At 43.4% G+C, this 20,294-nt stretch overlaps 1 protein-coding gene across 3 annotated transcripts in view; it reads left to right on the top strand.

Annotated features, from left to right (window-relative positions):
* MAPRE2 (microtubule associated protein RP/EB family member 2) overlaps window positions 1-20,294 on the top strand; it is a 73,102-nt gene that overhangs the window by 33,180 nt on the left and 19,628 nt on the right. For 2 of the 3 annotated variants that reach the window (XM_056854381.1, XM_056854380.1), the window contains exon 2: window positions 3,550-3,677. The exons of the other annotated variant lie outside the window; for it this stretch is intronic. In XM_056854381.1, the coding sequence (XP_056710359.1) occupies window positions 3,557-3,677 (121 nt within the window). In that variant the 5' untranslated portion in view covers window positions 3,550-3,556. The remainder of the gene's footprint in view (window positions 1-3,549; window positions 3,678-20,294) is intronic. 3 annotated transcript variants of the gene reach the window in all.

The raw sequence follows: 20,294 nt of genomic DNA, 5'->3' as shown, positions 1-20,294 counted from the left end.
TTGTACTTCAGCAATCCTTTGTGAACTGGATGATCTTGTTCACACAGGAAAATCCAGTTGCAAATGCTTGCTATAAGCAGTGGTTGTGATGGGTGATGTAGCCCACAAATGAAACTTCATTAAGTGTCAGGTGGAATAGTAACTGCTGCCTGAAGAGGAGGGTGGAGAAAATGCATAACAACTATATGGCATTCTGTATGAATAAACACATGCTTGTGCATATAAAGTGCAACATTATTGTGAAATTGAGCATCTCTTCTTCACGCTAATAATTCTTAAGAGGTAAGAAGCCAGGAAGTAATAGGTTCAATCATCTTCCAGCCAGGATGCAGGAACAAAATGGATAGTTTTTCCCTGAGAGGAGCATGCCTCTCTGTTTTAATCACTCTGTCTCCTAGATGGAAGCAGAATTCCTGCTCTGTTCCTGAGCAGCAGCTTGCAAACATGAGAACAAAAGAAAAGCTGCAGTGATTTTCTCCAGTGACTTCCAATTTCTTGCTGGCACTGCTGGGATCTGCACAGGCTCCATCATTAGAAAGTGAGAGATCCCTGAGAAAATATCTGGCAGAGTTCAGGGGTTTTCTGCCTTTTGGCCATCTAATCCGTTGTCATGGTTATTGCTGGACAGCATCCTACCACTGCCTCCTAGTTTGCATCATTGTTTTCTAAAGTAAAACAACAACAAAAACAAGTTACTATCTAACTGCAAAGACACTTTCATTGGGCTTGTTCTGTGCTTCACTTGTGAACTGAGAGTGGTTTCTCCCATTTATTGGCCCAGACCCTTTGATATCAATGGGAAAAGTCCAACCTTGGAATCTCTTTGAGTCCTCCATTAGTAATATTAAAAAGAATTTTACAACTGTAGTACTTCAACCAAGAAAGTCCAGAGCAAATTATAACTACAATAATGGTTGTAGAATTCTTCTCAAGGACGTCTGCCAGGGTCCAATCCTGTTATCCTTGACAGGTAAAAGTCCTTTCATTTAGGGATATGTATAGGCATGCATATTGCTATTACTTTTCTTATGGTATACATTTTATTCTGATTTTATTGTTCAAGTACACATGAAGCGGTCTTATACTGAATCAGACCCTTGGTCCATCAAAGTCAGTATTGTCTACTCAGACTAGCAGCAGCTCTGTTTACTGACATTCTGAGATGTTCTTGAGAGTTCTGTGTTGTTGCTGTTGTATGTGGTTTGGTTTTGGAAGGAAAGGGGGGCTCCAAAAACAAATTCTGGGAAGAGTCCTCTGTCAAATTTGCCGATGTGTTCATGTTTTGGGAAGTGCAATGAACTGCCCTAATGTGTGTGTGTTTTTTTAATTTATTAGAAACATTTAATCTTACAATAAAAGAAAAAAAGAAAAAAACCCTAGATATAACATTACTTAAAAAATCAAATGCTGGTGATACAAATTATTTTAAAAACAAACTAAAACAACGCTAACATAACTAAAATACCGGTAGCATTTAATCAAATAATACCCTATTTGTCTATTTAACTAACATCCGCATTATTATTATATCACTCCCTCTCTACAATTTGCGCATTGCTTTCTCCATCCTTGAAATTGTTGAATTCCAGCGAGCCTCAAGTTCTTCGGTATTTGAACTGCCCTAATGTCTTACACTAGGATCCAGGTTTGCTTGCAGTTGATATATTCTTGTTTTGCAAAACTGTTTGGGCTGAGACAGACAGTGAATGAGAGCACTTTATCAATGACAGTAAACATCATGAATCAGCAGTATTTTAATCCTTGAATCTCCTGTCTTAGAATCTGGACCCCTGTGCCATACCATGATAATTTTGCTAAGAAACTGGAACAGGAATTAAATGGGACACCAAGGATAGATTTATAGAGTTGAACTGTGGCCATAACTTTAAGAACTGCAGCCATCTATCCCTTGGGTAGACAGGCCCTACCCAAGGGCCCTAAGTGGAACAACTACAGCCCAGAACAGTCACCCAGGCAGGGCTGCCGTGAGTTCAGCAGGATGACTAATACCCAGTGGTCTGAGAGCCAGAGAACCATAACAGCCTTGCATCTTGTTTTCTTGCTGATTCTCTAATGTAGTGAGGAAGTCAAAGGAGAGAACTCCCCAATCCCAATCTCTAGTCAGACAGTAGAGGTCAGTGATCATAAAATAAAATAAAGTAGAACTTGCCTTTCTCTAGGAAAAGTGGGAGGGGGTTATGGTTGACACACTAAGGTCATTTATGCATGGGTACTTGAACTCACATTCACCCACTGTCTGATTCGGTTGTTCCTTGGAGTTCTTTTCCATCCATTAGAAATGACCTTGCTGCCAACCCTCGCAATGTTTGGGTCTTCCCATTCCTCTGTTAACCCGATTCTTCTGTCTGCCCTGAGCTCAGCCCAGCTGAAATCTCCATGCAGAAGGCAAAGCATGGGCCACAGGAAGATTGGCTTCTCTCACAGCCAATCACAAAGCAGCATGTAAAGAGGCAGGGATTCAAATGCTTCCTGTTTCCTCGCGGCTCGTTCTGAGCAAAAGAAAGGCTTTTTAAAACCGAGGCTTGGATTTCTCCCCCACCCCTTCTTTCAGATTGCTCCGTTTTTTGTTCTTAAAATTCTTTTTTATTTGGCAATTGGGTTTTGGGGTGGGGACTCTTCTCTCACAGTGAGCACTGTGAAGTAAGCCAATTACAAAGCAGCATTTAAAGGGGCAGGACTTGATTTGAGCTTGGAGACTGCTGGTGCAAAGATTCCCAACTGGAAAGTGTGAGTCTAGCCAGCAACGAACCGCAGGTAAAACTCCCATGCATAAATGACCTAATTTTACCCTAGTTGGAAAACCTGCAAAGAGTGACCAAATCACTTTTTGATCAGATGATTGCTCTGAATACGAAACCTTTATTGGTATTAGTTATACAACATCTATATAAACATGATAAAAACAATTTAGAATCATCTCCATAGATGATTGTTCCTAAAATGTTTACCTAACAAATTGAATCTTGGGTGCTTTGCATAGAAACTAATATCCTGCAAATATTTAGTTTAGGGTATATGTCAACTGCCTTTCTACCCTGAGGTGTTCAAGGACGTGTACAAAATTAAAACCAATTCATATTAAATGCGTACAATCTCCACAGATTGATTAAAATTGCCAAACAATACAACACAGGATGAACCCACAAGGTTCTCAACGAGCAGCAGGTGCTATCCTTATGAATCCAATTCAGAGGCCTCCAGGCCTGAAGAAATGGTTCCACTGTTGCCTCCATGGGGAAGGAGCTCTATAACCTGAGGGTACAGCTGAACAATCTCTCCCATGGGTCTTCCTGCAGAAAAGCACAAGGCTGGCACTGTTTTTTGGGTGGGGGGGTCTTTCAGAACTTTTTTTCTAAATGAGAGACCTTCAGAAGGCCTCATTATTTCATTAATATTGAAGAAGGGCTACACTGAACTTGGAGAAACTCAGGTATGGTTTAATCATATCATCATAGATCACAGCTTGGCTGTCTGTTTAAAATATATCTATGTTCAACACACATCTTACCTACCTGTTTTATTTTGCAGTTGGGGAATGGCGGTCAACGTGTATTCTACCTCTATAACCCAAGAAACTATGAGCAGACATGACATCATTGCATGGGTGAATGATATAGTAGCTTTAAACTACACAAAAGTCGAACAACTGTGTTCAGGTAAGCCACAACTTTAAAAGGTATGTTCTTTAACCATGGCATTTCAATCATATATTTATACTTACCTGAATGTTTTCGCTTAGATATTATTTTATCCTGTTTTTACCAGATGCTGCTTGTTTTTAAGCATCTTAAAATTTCCTAGCATCTCCATGGGCATCTTGTTATTGCAGATTCTATTTGGGGGGGGGGCAGTGACACAAAAATTCAGACTGACCCTATTATATTTCAAATTTTGATATTTAGTGTGGGTCTATACTTCACTCAGGTTTAGCCCAAAACTGCTTTACTTAACGATTCCCATGTAACAGAAGGGTGAGTGATCCAGACATATGGATCCAAGGCTTTCAGGTAATGTGTGGTTAAGGTGGTTGAGTTAACAGGGGCCTGGATAGACCCCTGGCATTGATATAATCAGCTCCTTATTTCCAAGCCTCTTCTAAATGTTTTTGTGTACAAGACCGCTTCATTTTCTTCCTCATGTGGCGCAGTAGCTCCTGTTGTGACTTCTTCTTGTTTGGTTTGTTGTGACAACACAGTTAAAGCCACTTGTGCTGTGCCCAGCCCCTTGGAAGATGCGCTGGTTGTTTGCTTTGCCGCATCAACTCAAGTGGACAGAAGTCCTTAGATGTTCTGTGACAAATGAAGGAGTTCCTGCATCCGCACTGGAAAAGGAACATTTGAAAGAGATCGAAATTGCAAAAGGGTGATGTGGTTTGTGAGCAAAATACAAGAAAATTTGGAGCAACCTTCATACAGCAGGTTGCAGAAGTTTTAAATGACTGCGCAGAGGAAATAAACAAAATACTAAGTGGGAGTTCAAGAAGCTGAATACTGTAATAGCAAGTCTCCAGTGTAAGCCTAGATGAATAAAAATCTGCTGCGGTATTCAGGTTGCCTGGCAGCCATTTTATGGGATATAAAAAGCTCACAAGAGTAATGATGTGAAATGAGAAGGGACGTAATGGGTTTTAAGCAATCATTATTACATGGCTTCAAGGTCTTTCTAATACATACTAGACGTTTTTTCTTATTTTTTTTTCTGCACATGTGACATTTGCTCTGAGTGGTTCCCTTATGATGTGAAGATAAAGGAGGTCCTCTAAATTGGGCTGCTGGAGACAAGAGAAATCTATTCAGAAGTAATATGTGCTTTGGCAGGTTGTGATTTACTAGGGTGTAGCTTACAGGAAAGAAAGCATGGTTTCGTGCTTGGATTATTATGTTACTTTTAAGAAGTTGTATTCAGAAATATTTTGTTGTGGCTTCAGTTTGTTAGATAGAAATAAAATGGCATGGACGATATGTGATCAGGACTAACTATGCTTCAGATTGCTTGCGTGCTTCTTTCAAATAAAAAATAATTTGAGCAGTTCTTTCCCTTTCTCCTCCTTTATTAGCTCATTGTCGAGGACAGGCAAAAGAAGCTGCTAAAACATGTGTTTAAAAAGGTGTCTAGTGTTTTCCTTAGAGAGAGACTGGTTTTGTAATTTGAAAGATATTATATAAATAAATGTTAAGTTTAGTGATGTACAAGTGGGAACTCACACACTTGCGGGAGTCATCTCATTTCTCTCATCTGGAGAGAGTTGTAATTCTGGGTGATCTCCAGCCCCCACCTCTAAGAGTGGTTGGTAAGCCTTTAAAGCCTTTAATTTCTTAAAATTGCTTAGAAAAACATTGTTGTTAATAGTGTTGTTTCATAACATGAAATGTCTGTTTCCTAAGAAAGGTATGGTCCCTTTAAATCCTCAGGGTCGGCAAACTGAAGAAGATTCGAAACGCGTCTTTGCGACGGACCCACCTTGGACCGCATTTTTGTTTTGTTACTATTGTGATTGTAATACCACCATTGTTGTGTATTGTTTACAACCACCACTATTGTTGTGTATTGCTTATAACCATATCTTTTTTGGTTTATATTCAGCCCGGGAGGCTTCATTTTTGTTTAGCTGTTCGGCTTTCCTATATTTTCAGCCTTTTGGCACTGCCTTAAGCCCTGCGAGGCTATTGTGTGTGTGTGTTTTTTGACACACTTTTCATTTGTTTTGGTGGTCTCTTTTCAATACATTTGACAGTAAGACAAACACAATTGTTGTTTTTTGATATTGATGTTTATTATTTTGAGCCTCGTGCTGCCTCTTTGTACAGCACACACCCACCTGGAGGTTGGCAGCCCTAGTCCTCCTAGAGGAAAGGGCTGCTTTGGAGGATGGAGGCTATGGCATTATACCCCTCTGTGGTCCCCCCTCCTCAACCCCTCCTCCCATCTCCATCCCCCAAATCTCCAGAAATTTACTAACCTGGGGTTGGCAACCCTATCTCCTTCCCACCCAACAACCTACCTTTATTTCCTCTTAAGCTTACACACACACACACACACACACACACCCCGGGCAGCCTTTACCTAGGAAAACTGTAGCCCAGTTGTGTGGTGCTGGCCACTGGACCAGGCCCACCTGCATGACAGGGAACCCTCTGGACTCCCTCTGCCCACACGGAAGTAGAAATGGATGGGCAGAGGGAGGAGAGGCAGAGTCACTGATGGGCAAGGGCGAGCACCTGTGGGGGACATCAGAAGACAGTGTGGCAAGTGGCGAGAAGGGGAGAGGCTGTGGGGGGGGAGACTGCCTTGACAGAACGCCATCTTCCTGTGGCCTGGTTTACACGAAGAGGAGTAGGTCTGCAGCCAGGGTCCAGAAGCTTCCACGAGTCAGTGCTGTTGAGCAAGACATTACAGTCCTCCCTACGTGTACCTAGAAGAGAGAATAAAAGTTCAGTGTTAGCAGTTGATAGGCATATGTGTCTTTCTGTGTTTCCTAAGAAACTTTCACGTGGACCTTTAATTACAGGATTATCCTTTTTTATTGTTCTTATGGTCTAACTCTAGCCTAAGAGCAGTTTTACAGCTGCTGCTTTATGTTCTCCGCTAAAATGTTTTGCTGTTGTCTTATGGATACTGCTTTTATGCTTTGCTGTTCTTTTGCTGTCTTTATCCCTATCTTTCATAGTTACAATGTTTAATGTTTTCTTGTTCTTACGATTTTATTATTTGAGCTGCCTTGAGCAGGACTCTGGAGAAGTAGCTCTACCTCAGAGACTAATTCCCCTTTGGGACTCGAGAATGGGCCCTCTCTAGCCCAATTCTCACTCCTGTCACTACCTCAGGTTGTGTGTGTCAATGACAGACCACTCCTTATGCATGTGGATGTGCCTTCTGCTCATGGAAAGACATTTTTTGTGTTGCCTTTAGCTCCCCATTCACATGTGAATGCATGTACCTCCTATATGTACATGCATACATGTTTGCAAGAAGGAGCCAAAGCACATTCATTCACTTTACAAATGAAACTGGGGAGCGGTACCTGGATAAGTGTGGAATTTGAATCACATGTTCAGCTGTACATGGATTGAGTGTAAACAAGAGAATTACACAGTGAATATATTAAGAAAAATCAAGTGTACACAGATTGAAGTGCATTCACTGTGATTTGTGAACAGGACTCTAGTTTCTAAGGCAAGAAAATAACCACAGTTATTGTGCTTGACTGGGAAGCAGATTTGTTTTAAACCATGAAGTTTTCAGCCTGTGCCCACACATGAGGGAACGGATTAGGGGGAAGCAGTCACGTGAGCCTGTTGATCTTAGAGGCTCATTCTCATCATGAACAGATTGAAGTATGATTGTTTTGACATCTGAGTGAAATAGTTGATCTAATATATGGAAGCAGCTAGTCACTGCTAACACAAGATATCTTAAAAGATTACTGTGCAGTGGGGCAAAGGGAGAACTGACAAACCGCTCGTCTCTTTTTTTCTTTTAAAACTGCTTAATGATTTTGCCCCCCCTGCCCCCTTTATTCAATAAAGTTTGACTAAGAACCAAATCAGAAGTTACATGCATGTAACACACCCCAAGTTATTTTTTAAGCAATCTCCAGAGGCTATATTGGGAAGTGAGAGACTAGAGGGCACAACTTAGTCATTTAAAGCTGGTAGAGTGATATTTAAAAAATTCATTTGTACCCCACCTTTCTTCCAAATGAAAACCCAAAGAGGCTTATATAATTCTCCTCCATTTTATCCTCACAACAACCCTGTGAGGTAGGTAAGGCTGAGAGAGTGTGACTGGCTCAAGGTCACACAGCAAGCTTCCATGGCTCGAGTGGGTATTTGAACCTGGGTCTTCCAGATACTAGTCCAGCACTCTTAATGACTACACCAAGCTGCCTCTTTGTGGAAGCACCCCTGCTCTCTCTACTAATCTTTGGGTGTTTTAAATTAGAGAACTAATTGTGGGTTAACAATATTCAGAATGAAATTTAATTTATAAATGAGAAGTGACTAAAGATTTACAGGAATGCTTAACATTTCCACAGTTTGAAAAAATGTCTGCACCTGCCGTTCCTAAGACAGTAAGCAGAGAACTTCAGTCAGCTTTCTTTCCCATCTTTTCACTCTTTCAATCAATCAGAGCCAGTCAAGGCACATCTTACAGCCTTTTCATGGAAGGCGTCCCCATAGAAGTTGATTTTTCCACCTGTGGTAGCTCCAATCCATGTGACAAAGACTTCCAAGTGTCATTGTGAAGAGGGAGATCAGTCCTCATGAGAAGGCTGTTTTAGTGGCATCGCTGGATACCGCATTGTGCGTTTAAGCCCTTAATGATTCAGGAGGCAACTGCTACGGAATGTGCTGAGGACTTATTTTCTAAATGACTAAAACTTCGTAAACCATAACTTTTGGCTGAGTATGGAAAAATTAACTCTGCTGGGGATGAGCACCATGAAGCAGAGCTTTGAGCACAACACTTCAATTCGAGGGGATGTCAACTTCCCTTGCTGCAACTTGGTGTTCTTGAAGCATGTGTCATTAGCAGCGGTGAAACTGTGGAAACAACTCTGTGAGGCAGTTGCAACAAGTACTGGCGGGTGCCGTCTCCCTTTCAGCCTCATTTTCTGTGGGTCCCCACATAGTCAAGTGTGCACAAATATTGACTTGACTAGCTTGCCTCTATTCGAGTGTTAATCACCATTAACACCCTCCCCTGTCCAGTCTTCTGGCTCATATACCAGTCATTCCAGAGAGATGAGGTCTTCTTTGCACTGAGAGTTGGAGAAGGTAAACACATTCTGTACAATCTCCAAGCTGTAATATAAGTAGGTGCTCTGGGGAAGAGATGTACACTGCTGAATATTGTTCTTGCTAGATGATGTGTATGCAGCATAGAAAAAGTTATTTTTAAGTTGTCACGGTGGTGGAAAGTGCCATCAAGTTGCAGCCAACTTATGTCAACCCCGTAGAGTTTTCAAGAGAGTTTGTGGTTGCCTGCCTCTGCTCAGTGACCCTGGACTTCCTTGGTGGTCTCCCATCTAAATACTGACCAGGGCCCTCTGCTTAGCTTCCAAGATAAGGCTAGTCTGGGCCATCCAGATCAGGGTTTTTAAATTCTAGCTAACAATAATAAAACGGAGATTTGGACAAACAAGACCCCCCACTTCTGTAAATAGGGGGAGCAGTCAGATGCCTTCAGAATGGCTGAGGTGGGTGTTTTCAAATTAATTGCAAATGCTCCCAAAGTGAGGCATTGTATGCAGTCTGGGTGTGTGTAAAGTGCCGTCAAGTCGCAGCCAACTTATGGCGACCCCTTATGGGGTTTTCATGGCAAGAGACTAACAGAGGTGGTTTGCCAGTACCTTCCTCTGCATAGCAACCCTGGTATTCTTTGTTGATCTCCCATCCACATACTAACCAGGGCTGACCCTGCTTAGCTTCCAAAATCTGACGAGATCGGGCTGTACCATGCTGCCTTCCCTCCTGTATGCAGTCTAGTTGCTCCTAAATATTGGAATGCTCCCTATATACTCTTGCTCTTTGAAGTCCTTTATAAATGCAGATTTTTATGGGGACTGATGTTACGAATGCATGAAGCCTGAAGAGGCTTCATGGACCACTGATTTTTAAAGTAAAAGATAAACGAATAAATCAGATCATCATAGCAAATCCAAAATGTTCGAAGTATTATTGAATGGCCTGCTTGTAGCTGAAATCTCTTGAAATCTCTTTGTTGCCTTCTTTCTCTCTTTTCATGTGAGGCGCACATATGAACTTAGCTGTTTCTGGGTTGCAGAATCTTTGCTTAGAATATTGTGAAATCCAACCTTTATTTAGGGAGGGTTTTAATTGGCAGAGTTAATAGTGTGAAGCTAAAAGGCTGGCTGGTATAGATATGTGTTCATTTCCTGATGACCACAAGGGGCTGGTCCCTTGCAGAAATCAGCATAGAAAAGAATTGCCTGCCTTTGGGGCAGAGGGAAGGCAGAGGGGATCAATGGAGGCTCTGCAAATACAAGGAGGTGTTTTTTTTTTTAAAGTAGGTGGGTTTTTTTAAGGTTCTTTAAAGGTATTGTGTTATTTCTATACAGCATTACCTCTGTTTCTCAAATTTAAAAAAACAAGTTAAAACAGGGTGGGCGGAGAATTCCGTGATATCTGTATATTTGTCTCTGCTACACGTTTGGCCACCATTGTGGAGAAGTTCCTGCTGCTTCAAGGCAGGGCAGGGCAGGGGACCACCCATGGGAGGAGTGATGAGTAGTAGAAGCAGTGCTTAACCCAGCCCCCCCCCCCATACCACACACTGACATTCTAACTGAAACTCTGTTATTGTGGATTGAAATAATTTCCAAGCGTTCTGAAGGGATTTGATACTCCCTTTCAGCTTTCTTTTGACTAATCCCCTAATTTCTCAGAAGCTTCCTGTTTTGGAATCGAATGTGGTTGTGGTGATCTTTTTTGGCCAACCTTTACGCACAAATGCTATACATAGTACTACTGCAATCACTGTTCCTAGCTGATGCAACAACACTTGGATCTCACACCAGTACCTGCTAGGGACGGAGTCCAGGGTGGCCTCCCCTCTCGTTGGCTCCTTGACCAACTGCTCCGTTTATGGTATCTAGAAACATTTCTCATGACCTGAACACGCATTAGGACTCCACTCTCTGGTTGTAGCCAATTGTGATAACTAGAAGCAAGCTAACAAAACATGGTGTATGAATCAGCTGCTGTGGTGATGGAACGATGGATAACGATTAAAGGAAGGGATTAAGGAGTTAGCAGGAGTCTTTCAAGGAGCAGACATCTTCTCTGCCTTGAAACCTAAAATGCACTCTGAGAAATGTAATGTCCCGGGGGTTCTGAAATCTAAGTGAACAGGCACCCCATGTGGGTACATTTCCCAGGGTGCACCATGGACACTGCTGAAGTTGTGTCCCAATCTGCCAGGGAAGGCAGAGGCAGCCGCTAGTTCTGTTTGTGTGCCCATTAGTTGGTCACAACCTCAACAGAGTACAGAGTACAAAAGTGCAGAGAGAGAAGGAAGTTCTTCTCTGGTTTGGGTGTATGGTCACATATAGCAGAGAAGAACTCTCAGCAAGCAAAGCTCAAATTTTGAGCCCAATGGCTATGAGTTTTGACACAATCTCTAGTAATGTGTAATATGCAGGTATCTTGGTTTGTAGTATGAGGCTGAGTAATTCTAATTTTGTCTTTTAACACCGTTTTATTGTAGATTCTGTTAGGTAGTGACCTGATAGGTATTGCTTGGTGATAGGGGACATGTAGGCATGTACAGTATCTGTAGATCATAGTTGAATGGAACAGTTTTCTGTGGGCAAGTGTGAACAGCCACTGAAGATATAACTCAGTGTATTTATTTGGAGCTGAACTGTTGCATTCCTGTGTGTGCCTTTATGAGAACATTCTGACATGGAACTAGGAATACGCTGAACTGTATACATTTGCAGAAAAATTTCTCACATTTGTTAACAAAACCCAGCCCTATTTTCCTGGAAACCAAAATTTAATTTCCCAGTGACAACATGACCACACCCAGATCTAAGAATTTTAGGTCTTTTGTATGGCCAGGGAGGGTTTCCAGCTTTCATTTTCTCAGCGTTAATAGAGTTGCAGACTAAATTTAGACACAGTAGAGCTGAGATCACCTAGCTCGAAATTGTTGCAGCAGGCTGTCAAAAAGCACAGGGGACTCTATTCTGAACTCTGCCTACCTAATTATTTAACAAGGACTCAGAACTTGAGAGTGGTGCATCTACATATGCTGTAAACAGCCTTTTCCTCTTGCCCTAACTGTATTAGGGTGGAATCCAGGATGGTGCTTTATGAACTATGAATGATAAATTGCAAGTTTAAAAACAAAGTAGTATTTGTATCAGTAAAAAGTGACACCCTTGTTTTCTCCGTGGGAAAAAAGGAAAATAAATTGGTGCTATATGAGGGCACAGACCATAAAGGGGATTAATGCATGGGAAGAATGTTCTTGGTTCGCTCCTCCCTTATCTCACAATATTTTATTCCGAGACAGGATAGTCAAACGCATGATGCTAGTCCATCCCACTATAAGTCCGAAGCAAGTAGCTGCTGGAGGCTCCCCTTGCGTTTGAGCCACCCATATAATGTGGGATAGTAGTGGAGTGACCGCCGTGTCATTGCCCAAGGATTGGCTGAGGGGTTATCCAATCAAAGGCCGATTCTCCCCCTTTTTTTTCTTGGGACACCAGCGTTCCGGGAGCTTGAACAAAAGGAGGTTAGTAGCGGGCTAGTTGTGTGATTACATGTACGCTGGCGTTCCAGTAATGTAGTGAAATTTAAAAAAAGTAGCGGTTTAGCACCGAAAAGATCACTAGAAACCAGGGATTGTTTAACCCTTTTTTGTTGTTGTTGTTGCTTAAATCGCACCTAAGGTGGGTCCGATGTGCTGCCCTTGGACGGTCATGCGTTTAGACCACGGGAATTCGCTACTTTTAAGGCACAAAGGTGAGACAAATTGGCCATGCGTTAAACCCCAAAGTGACACAGAATGTGACCCTAGGAGAAACATAATTGAGTTGTCAGATATGCTATTCAAACATCCAATGTTAAAACCAGTTCAGATGGTAGAAGAATTTGCTGGGCAGACACTTTTTTCGTAATTCCTGATATACCTCAGGCAAGCCTCTTGCTACTGAACATGTCTCTGGGTTAAGTCCTGATATTGACAAGTTTCCCGGTCTGAAGGAAGGGCATCTTGATCTTTGGGTGTTTCTCACCCATTGCTAGGGGTATTGAGGATTAAACTAACAACTTCCTGTCTCCTGGCGAGGAACACCTCCCAGTTCTTCTCTTGCCTTCGCTGGGGTGAGAGGGTTGCAGCCATAGCTGCTGCCTAGGTCTAGTGAAATTAGGTTAGAATAGATTCTTTTCCTTACCTTGCTGTATCCAATTGTTTTCCCTCCCTACCCTCCCTCTCGTTTGGGTACGTTTGTTTTTTAAATTTAAGCTCCCGGCTCTGCCCACCATCAGCTGAGCCGTAGGAGAAACAGCTAAGCCATGGGAAAGATGCGGAAAACAAAATGGCTGCTGGAGAAGCTGCATCGGAGGACATCGAGCTCCTTTCTGATGCAGATCAAGAATTGGCCTTAAAATGGGCTCCCGCCGTTACCCGCCCTGGCGGACTATCAAAGAGGGAGACCGGAAAGTCATCTCCACCGCCATCTACTTCAGCTGGAAAATCGCTGAAGAAAAGTCTAATGGTGGGGAAAAAGGCGGCAGCCGCAAGCGCCAGCTTAAGCAGAGTTCCGCTTCAACCTCTAAGGTCCCCGCCGGATCCTCTGCTGCGCTTTTGGATGTGGAACCCAGGATACCTACAGAGGGTAAAGTAACCCACCCTTCTAAGGAAGGGGGATCCCCCAAGAACCCACATTTGAACAGGTACATAATATGATAGAGTGCTCCATGGAAAGACATTTTCAGAGGTTCCAATCTCTTATCCTACCCTTCCAGCAGGGTTACCCTCCTCAAAGACTCCATCAGCCACTTCCTCAAGGGTTTTCATATAGTTGGACATCTTCCCCTGGGTCCTCAGTCATATCTGAACCCATGCAGGAGGTGCCTGGCTACAGCCAAAGCGCTCCCTCTAGGCAGTGGCCCACTAAGGCAGCTATGAAAGCAGTGCCAATTATCCAAGAGCAGAGAAATGAAACCTACCCTGTGGATAGGGATTCTGGGGCTGATGATAAGGAGGAAGGAGAGTTCGTTTCAGACAAAGAACTCACCCTTGTTCAAAAACAGCAGCCTCGGCTGTTCTGCTCTGATGATTTCCAGCCTCTTTTGGCCAAGACCTCTTTTGCTTTAGACCTATCTGATGAAGCTGAAGCTCCTGAGGAATCTAAGCCTAAATCCAGACGTAAAGGTTCCAAGGAAAATTTCCCACAATGTGAGGCCCTGACTATTAAGGTCCCCTTACCAGAATACTTTGAGAAAGTTATTAGAGCTGAATGGGACAAACCCCTACATAATAAACAGTTCTCTGGCAATGCCAAGAACTATGTGATATGGCCTCATATGCAATGGATATGTTAGAATTGCCTGTGGTAGATGCTCCTATCTCTGCCCTTCAATCCTCTTACTTCCTGGCAGAGGATGGAGTGGGCTATATTAATGATCAGCTCGATAGGAAAATGGAATTTCTTTCCAGAAAGGTGCATGAGGCAGCTGCACTGTCTATTCAGGCCAATACCTCAATAGCACTGATGGCTAGGGCTTCAAATGCCTGGATAAAGAAGCTCACTCAACTTCTACCCACCGCAGATAAAAAAATAGCCGAGGGCCTGTCTCGAGTGCTAAAGGCGTCCTCCTTTAGGCCGATGCCTCCTTGGACGCAGTGATCTTCGCTGCTAGAGCGGTCGCCTCCAATACGGCCATTTGCAGGGCCCTATGGGTAAGGCCATGGTCGGCTGAGTACAGGTCCAAGACCATGTTAATGGGTCACCCATACAAGGGTGGAAAGTTATTTGGAGAGGGACTAGATAAGATGTTCTCCGAAATTAAGGATAAAAATAAAGCGATCCTTAAATCCCATAAAAAGGAACCCAGTCCTGGCCAATACTCTCAGTCCTTTCGATCCTACCATACCTTATCCAGGTTCAGACAGGATCAGAGATGCCCACAGGGCAGTACGCCTAGCCCTCATCAAATTCCACGACCTTGTCAGAAACAAACGTGCTAATCAGGACAGACAATGTGGCGACCAAGGCCCACATCAACAAGCAGGGTGGGTCTCGCTCCTTTTGCCTGCACCAGGAGTCATCGGCCATCATGATCTGGGCAGAAAAACACCTTTTGTCTCTGAGGGCAGAACATGCACGGGGCATCCACAACACTCAGGCAGATTGGTTAAGCCGTCAGACCCTCCAGGAAGGGGAATGGATGCTGAATACTCAAGTCTTTCAAGCCATCACCAGCTGGTTTGGAACGCCCACGGTGGATCTGTTCGCCTCAGTCCAGAATCGTCAGGTGGAAAGGTTCTTCTCCCGGTTCTACCATCCGGAAGCAGAGCAAGTGGACGCTCTTCTGACTCAGTGGCCTCCGGGTCTCCTATACGCCTTTCCACCACTGCCTATCCTTCCTAAAGTCATCAGGAAGATAAGGGCGGAGAGAGCGGAAGTCATCCTGATCGCCCCCAATTGGCACGCTGGCTGTGGTTTCCGGCACTCATGGAGCTCTCCACCAGGGCACCTTGGCAGATTCCGACATCCTCGGATCTCCTTCAACAGGGGCCAATGATTCATCCAGATCCTGGATGGTTTTAATTGACTGCTTGGAGGTTGAAAGGGTAAGGCTCTTAGCCCTTGGGCTTTCCGTGGAGGTGGTGGGGACCATCCTTAAAGCCAGACGTCCTTCTACTACAAGGATATATCAATACACCTGGAAAGCCTTCTCCAGGTGGTGTCACCAGAAGACGATCAACCCTGTCTCTCCTAAGCTACCTCAGTTACTAGACTTTTTACAGAATGGTGCGCAGCAGGGCCTTAGAGCGGCAACCTTACGAAAGCAAGTGTCTTGCTATTGCCTCAGTCTGTCCGGATATTGATGGGATTCCTCTGTCATCGCACCCTCAGGTTAAGGCTTTTATTAAAGGAGTGGCTCAATCTACCCCTCTGGTGACTCACCGCTTCCCTACCTGGAGACTGAACACTGTACTTTCTGCTCTAACCAAAAGTCCCTTCGAACCTATGAGAGAAGTTCCCTTACGATAAGTAAGGAGGAAGACCTTATTTTTAGTTGCCATAACCTCTGCCAGGAGGGTTTCAGAATTGGGTGCCCTCTCTATTCGCAAAGACTTATGTATCTTTCACAAAGATAAAGTCGTGCTACGTACTGATCCCTCATTGACCCCCAAAGGGGTTCCCGGTTTCATCAGTCTCAGGAACTTCACCTCTCTTCCTTTTGTCCTAATCCTTCTACTCCCGGAGAGCGGAGTTGGCATACCTTGGACCTGCGTAGAGTTATTCATATTTATATATCTAGAACTGAATCCATTAGGAGAACGGAATTTATGTTTATCTCCATTTCTGCACCCAACAAGGGACTTCACATGTCCCGACAGTCTATCAGCACATCCATTAGACAATGCATCAGAGAAGCCTACCTAGCCAGTGGTCTCCAAGTTCTGAATGGGATCACAGCCCATTCACTGCGAAGCGCAGCCATGTCGGCCGCATTTTTCAAACAAGCCTTGACTGAAGAGATCTGTAAAACGACTACTTGGTCCAACATTACTACCTTCATTAAACATTATCGAATCAATACTATGGCATCCGCCGAAGCGGCATTTGGCAGACGTCTTTTACAGCACGTGGTGTAAGATAATAAGGACTGAGTTCCCACCCGTTATTTCATTGCTCTTGGAGATCCCAAAGATCAAGATGCCCTTCCTTCGGAGTGGGAAAGGTACATTGTTTACTCACCGAGAAGGTCCTTTCTGCTCTGAAATAGAAGGACATCTTGCCCACCCGGAGATGGCAACATCATCTTACAAGGGTGGACTGAAGCACACCAAACTGGCCTACGGATTCGATTGGCCTAATAATATTGTAGCAATACATATAGAATGGTTCTAAGTTTATCGTTCAGTTTATTGTTGTTTGTACTCCTTGTTTGTGAGTGCCTTACCCTGTCTCTTAAGCTTGCTGTAGAATAACTGGAAGGGAGGTGTTCCTCGCCAGGAGACAGGAAGTTGTTAGTTTAGTCCTGCCTACCCCTAGCAATGGGCGAGAAACACCCAAAGATCAAGGTGCCCTTCTACTTCAGAGCGGAAAGGACCTTCTCGGTGAGTAAACAATGTACCTTTCTGGCTGATCCTTAGCACAACTTTAGATATGATCCCAATCAATTTTTTTTCTGATTGTATTTAACTTAATTTTAGTAGGAATGCTGCTGAAATTGAGATGTGGAATTTGAGCCACAGATTTGGGAGTTCTGCTCAAGTGGAAGTTGGAACCACAATTGTATTTGAACCAGACCTTCCAAATCTGAGGGTACCCAGTATATTCTAGAAAGCACTGGAGCCTCGCTAGGCCTTGCCAAGTTGTATGCAAAAGTTTGCAGTGAGTAATCCAGGTGCATAGTAGGATTGCCAACCTCCAGGTGGAAGCTGGAGATCTTCTAGGATTACAACTGATCTCCAGGCAACAGATATCAGTTCCCTGGAGAAAATGGCCACTTTGGAAGCTGGATTCTATGGCATTGTACCCCACTGGAGTCTCCTCCCCTCCCCTAACCCTGGCCTCCTCAGGCTCCATCCCCACCCCCCAAATCTCCAGGATTTCCCAACCCGGAGCTGGCAACCTTAGGAATAGACTGCTTGCATCTGCTGTATTTATACGTTGGAGGGCTCAATGCAGGTGAAGCAAGGCCTAGCGGCAACTCTGGGTTATGGCCCTATCTTCCCTCATGCATAGATAATGTTAGCGTTAAGAAAAAGTTCTGTTCCTCTGTTATAGGACACTAGCACAGGTTTCTTTTTAAAATAGTGGCTCTGTATGCAGGCTGATGTTACCAGCTTTTAGCATAAAAGCCATTTATGGACTGTATTATTATTACGGTATGAATTATATGAATATGTTTAATCAGTGGAGTATTCTTACTCTAGCAGAGGAATGGAAGTTGTGAAATAAGATTGTCTAATTGGGGACACTTCTCTCTCTCAAGTTTCCTTGTGATTTCAGATCAAGGCAGAAATTAAATGGGCTTTGCTTTTTCTTTTAACTTATCTGCACTGAATGTTCAATCAAACCAGTATCCAGATTTTGAATTCTGCTGAATTGGCTTTCATGTGAACTTTGCCATCTTATCTCTGTTGCTTGGGGTTAATTTGATTTTCACATCTATTTATTTTAAAAACTGACTTGCCACCTTTTCAGAGACATTTGAGACAGCTGAGAAATTGCTGGGAATGTGCTATAGGCAGTTGCAGTGAGGAGGGGGAGGAAGTGGCAGGAATTGCCTATTCTTGCTGCTGCTTGCTGCATTGTGTCTCCAGGCTCTTGGGAGCAGCTTATGAAGAGTCAGAAAGGGCCCCTGGGGAAAGTGTCCAGGATCCCTTCCATTAACCTGCTCAGTTTATGGAAGGGTTGGATTTAAAACTTTATGACCGCCATTTGATTTGATGTATTGAATTTATAGGCCAAAACTAGGCTCAGAGCAGTGATGCTGGAGATAACAAGAAGAAAATCTGCATGTTGGAAGTTGGAGGAGAGGACTAGAAACGGAGCAGCTCCCCACTCATCTCCCACAGGCCATCTTCAGGTCACAAGAAGGGGATACCTGCTAATTCAGTGTTTCTCCACTAGATATTTTCCCGTTTTTTTAATCCACCCTTTTCTTTCCTGAGATAAGATGGTAGACACAAAAATGTCTGCAGTGCATGCCCCATGAGCACTTGCAACATGGTGGTAGGGCTGACTGTAGGCAGATTTTTGTAGCATCGCCTTATTGTGGTGGGTGTCAGGATTTGAGCAGGGTTGGGGTCTTGCCAGTTGCCTGATACTCAGTTGTGAAGATTGTGTTACTCCTAGATCTGAATTTTTAGTGTTAGGTTTGCAACTGGAGATGAATAAGCTACTTTTTAACTCCTCCATATATCAGCAGTATACTGAATAAATAACATGCACTCTGGGCATCTGATTAGGTAAGCATTTTTTAAATCTGCAGTTAACGTTATTGTGGTGTAGGTGCTCCATTTATTGACTCCTTTAGTCAAACAGCAGCACAACAGCTCAGATAGCTCAGAAACTAAAGCTATGCCCTCTCTCAACTCCCCCCCCCCAAAAAAAATAACCCTTCCCTCCATCACTATACTGGAGACAGCAGTGTAGATAATACTGACCTTGGTAGACCAATGGTCTGTCTCAGTATATGGTAGCTTCACATGTTTGTGCCTTTTTGGTAAACACTTCCATTAATGACACACTGGTCACTCTTTGGGCAGTTAAAAAACCCATTACATTTAATCAAGTACACAGAAACTGGTGAACAAACTAAATTGGCAACTTTCCACTGATTTCTCCTCCCTGTTGCAAACTTTCTCCAGGAATAGCATTTTGTGGAGATCAGTAGGCTTCAGTGAGAGGGGCGAGGCAAGAAAGTTAGTTCCATGCTGCTGATGGAGAAAATTAGTCTGGAGCCAACCCACTGTTCCTCAGTGTCTCGGTTACCCAAAACAAAACTCTCTTTGAGCCAAGCGGTCCCAAATGCTTCCCCTCACCCTGAAGATGCTTCACTCTCAATACAGAGGGCATCTCTCTAGTTCAAGCATGATGTCTCCAGTGTCTCCATGGACACTTCCCTAACGGATAAATCATGGATAAACCTGTAAGCAGAATGGTTGTGTCATGTAAGTGTTTGTTTTGGTACCTTAGACAGAAATAAAGCATGTTTCTTACACAGTCATGTAAATGTTTGTTTTGGTACCTTAGACAGAAATAAAGCATGTTTCTTTATTGTTGCTTTATCAGCCTTCGAGCCCTGTAAATGCTAGTCTTTGTATTTCAAAACTGATGTGACTGATAGTGTAAGGTAGAAGCAGCTGGCAAACTAGAGTTCATATCCATGTTCTAAAGGCTCTCAGTTTGGCTGTGATGTATTGAGAATTTATGTATGCAATAAAGCAGGCAGTATTGAATCCTGGACCCAAATTCTGGCTGCCACTACACTTTTTTGGGGGGTGTTGGTGGTATCTTTCTACCATAATGAAGTCATTTGCACAACACACTACTAGTATAAAATGATCATAAATTGGCTTCCATGCTTTGGATCAGAGCAATTTGGGAGGTAGTGGAGCCAGATTTATGCATAGCTAAAGCCTGAACTATATAGTATTGTTCAAATGTATAGGGTTAGGGTTCTTCTGATCTAACTTCAATGTTGACAGTCAGAATCACAGAATCATAGAGTTGGAAGGGGCCATAAGGCAATCTAGTCCAACCCCCTGCTCAATGCAGGATCAGTCTAGAGCATCCCTGAAAAGTGTTTGTCCAGCCTCTGCTTAAAGACCACCCGTGAGGGGGAGCTCACCACCTCCCTAGGTAGCTGATTCTACTGTCAAACAACTCTTACTGTAAAAAAAATTCCGAACATCCAGCTGGTACCTCTTTGCCTGCAATTTAAACCCATTATTGCGACTCCTATCCTCTGCTGCCAACAGGAACAGCTCCTTGCCCTCCTGTAAGTGACAGCCTTTCAAATACTTAAAGAGAGCAATCATGTCCCCCCTCA

The sequence above is a fragment of the Euleptes europaea genome, chromosome 8, assembly GCF_029931775.1.
Source record: "Euleptes europaea isolate rEulEur1 chromosome 8, rEulEur1.hap1, whole genome shotgun sequence".
Taxonomy (NCBI): domain Eukaryota; kingdom Metazoa; phylum Chordata; class Lepidosauria; order Squamata; family Sphaerodactylidae; genus Euleptes; species Euleptes europaea.
This window is presented reverse-complemented; position numbering and strand designations above follow the sequence as displayed.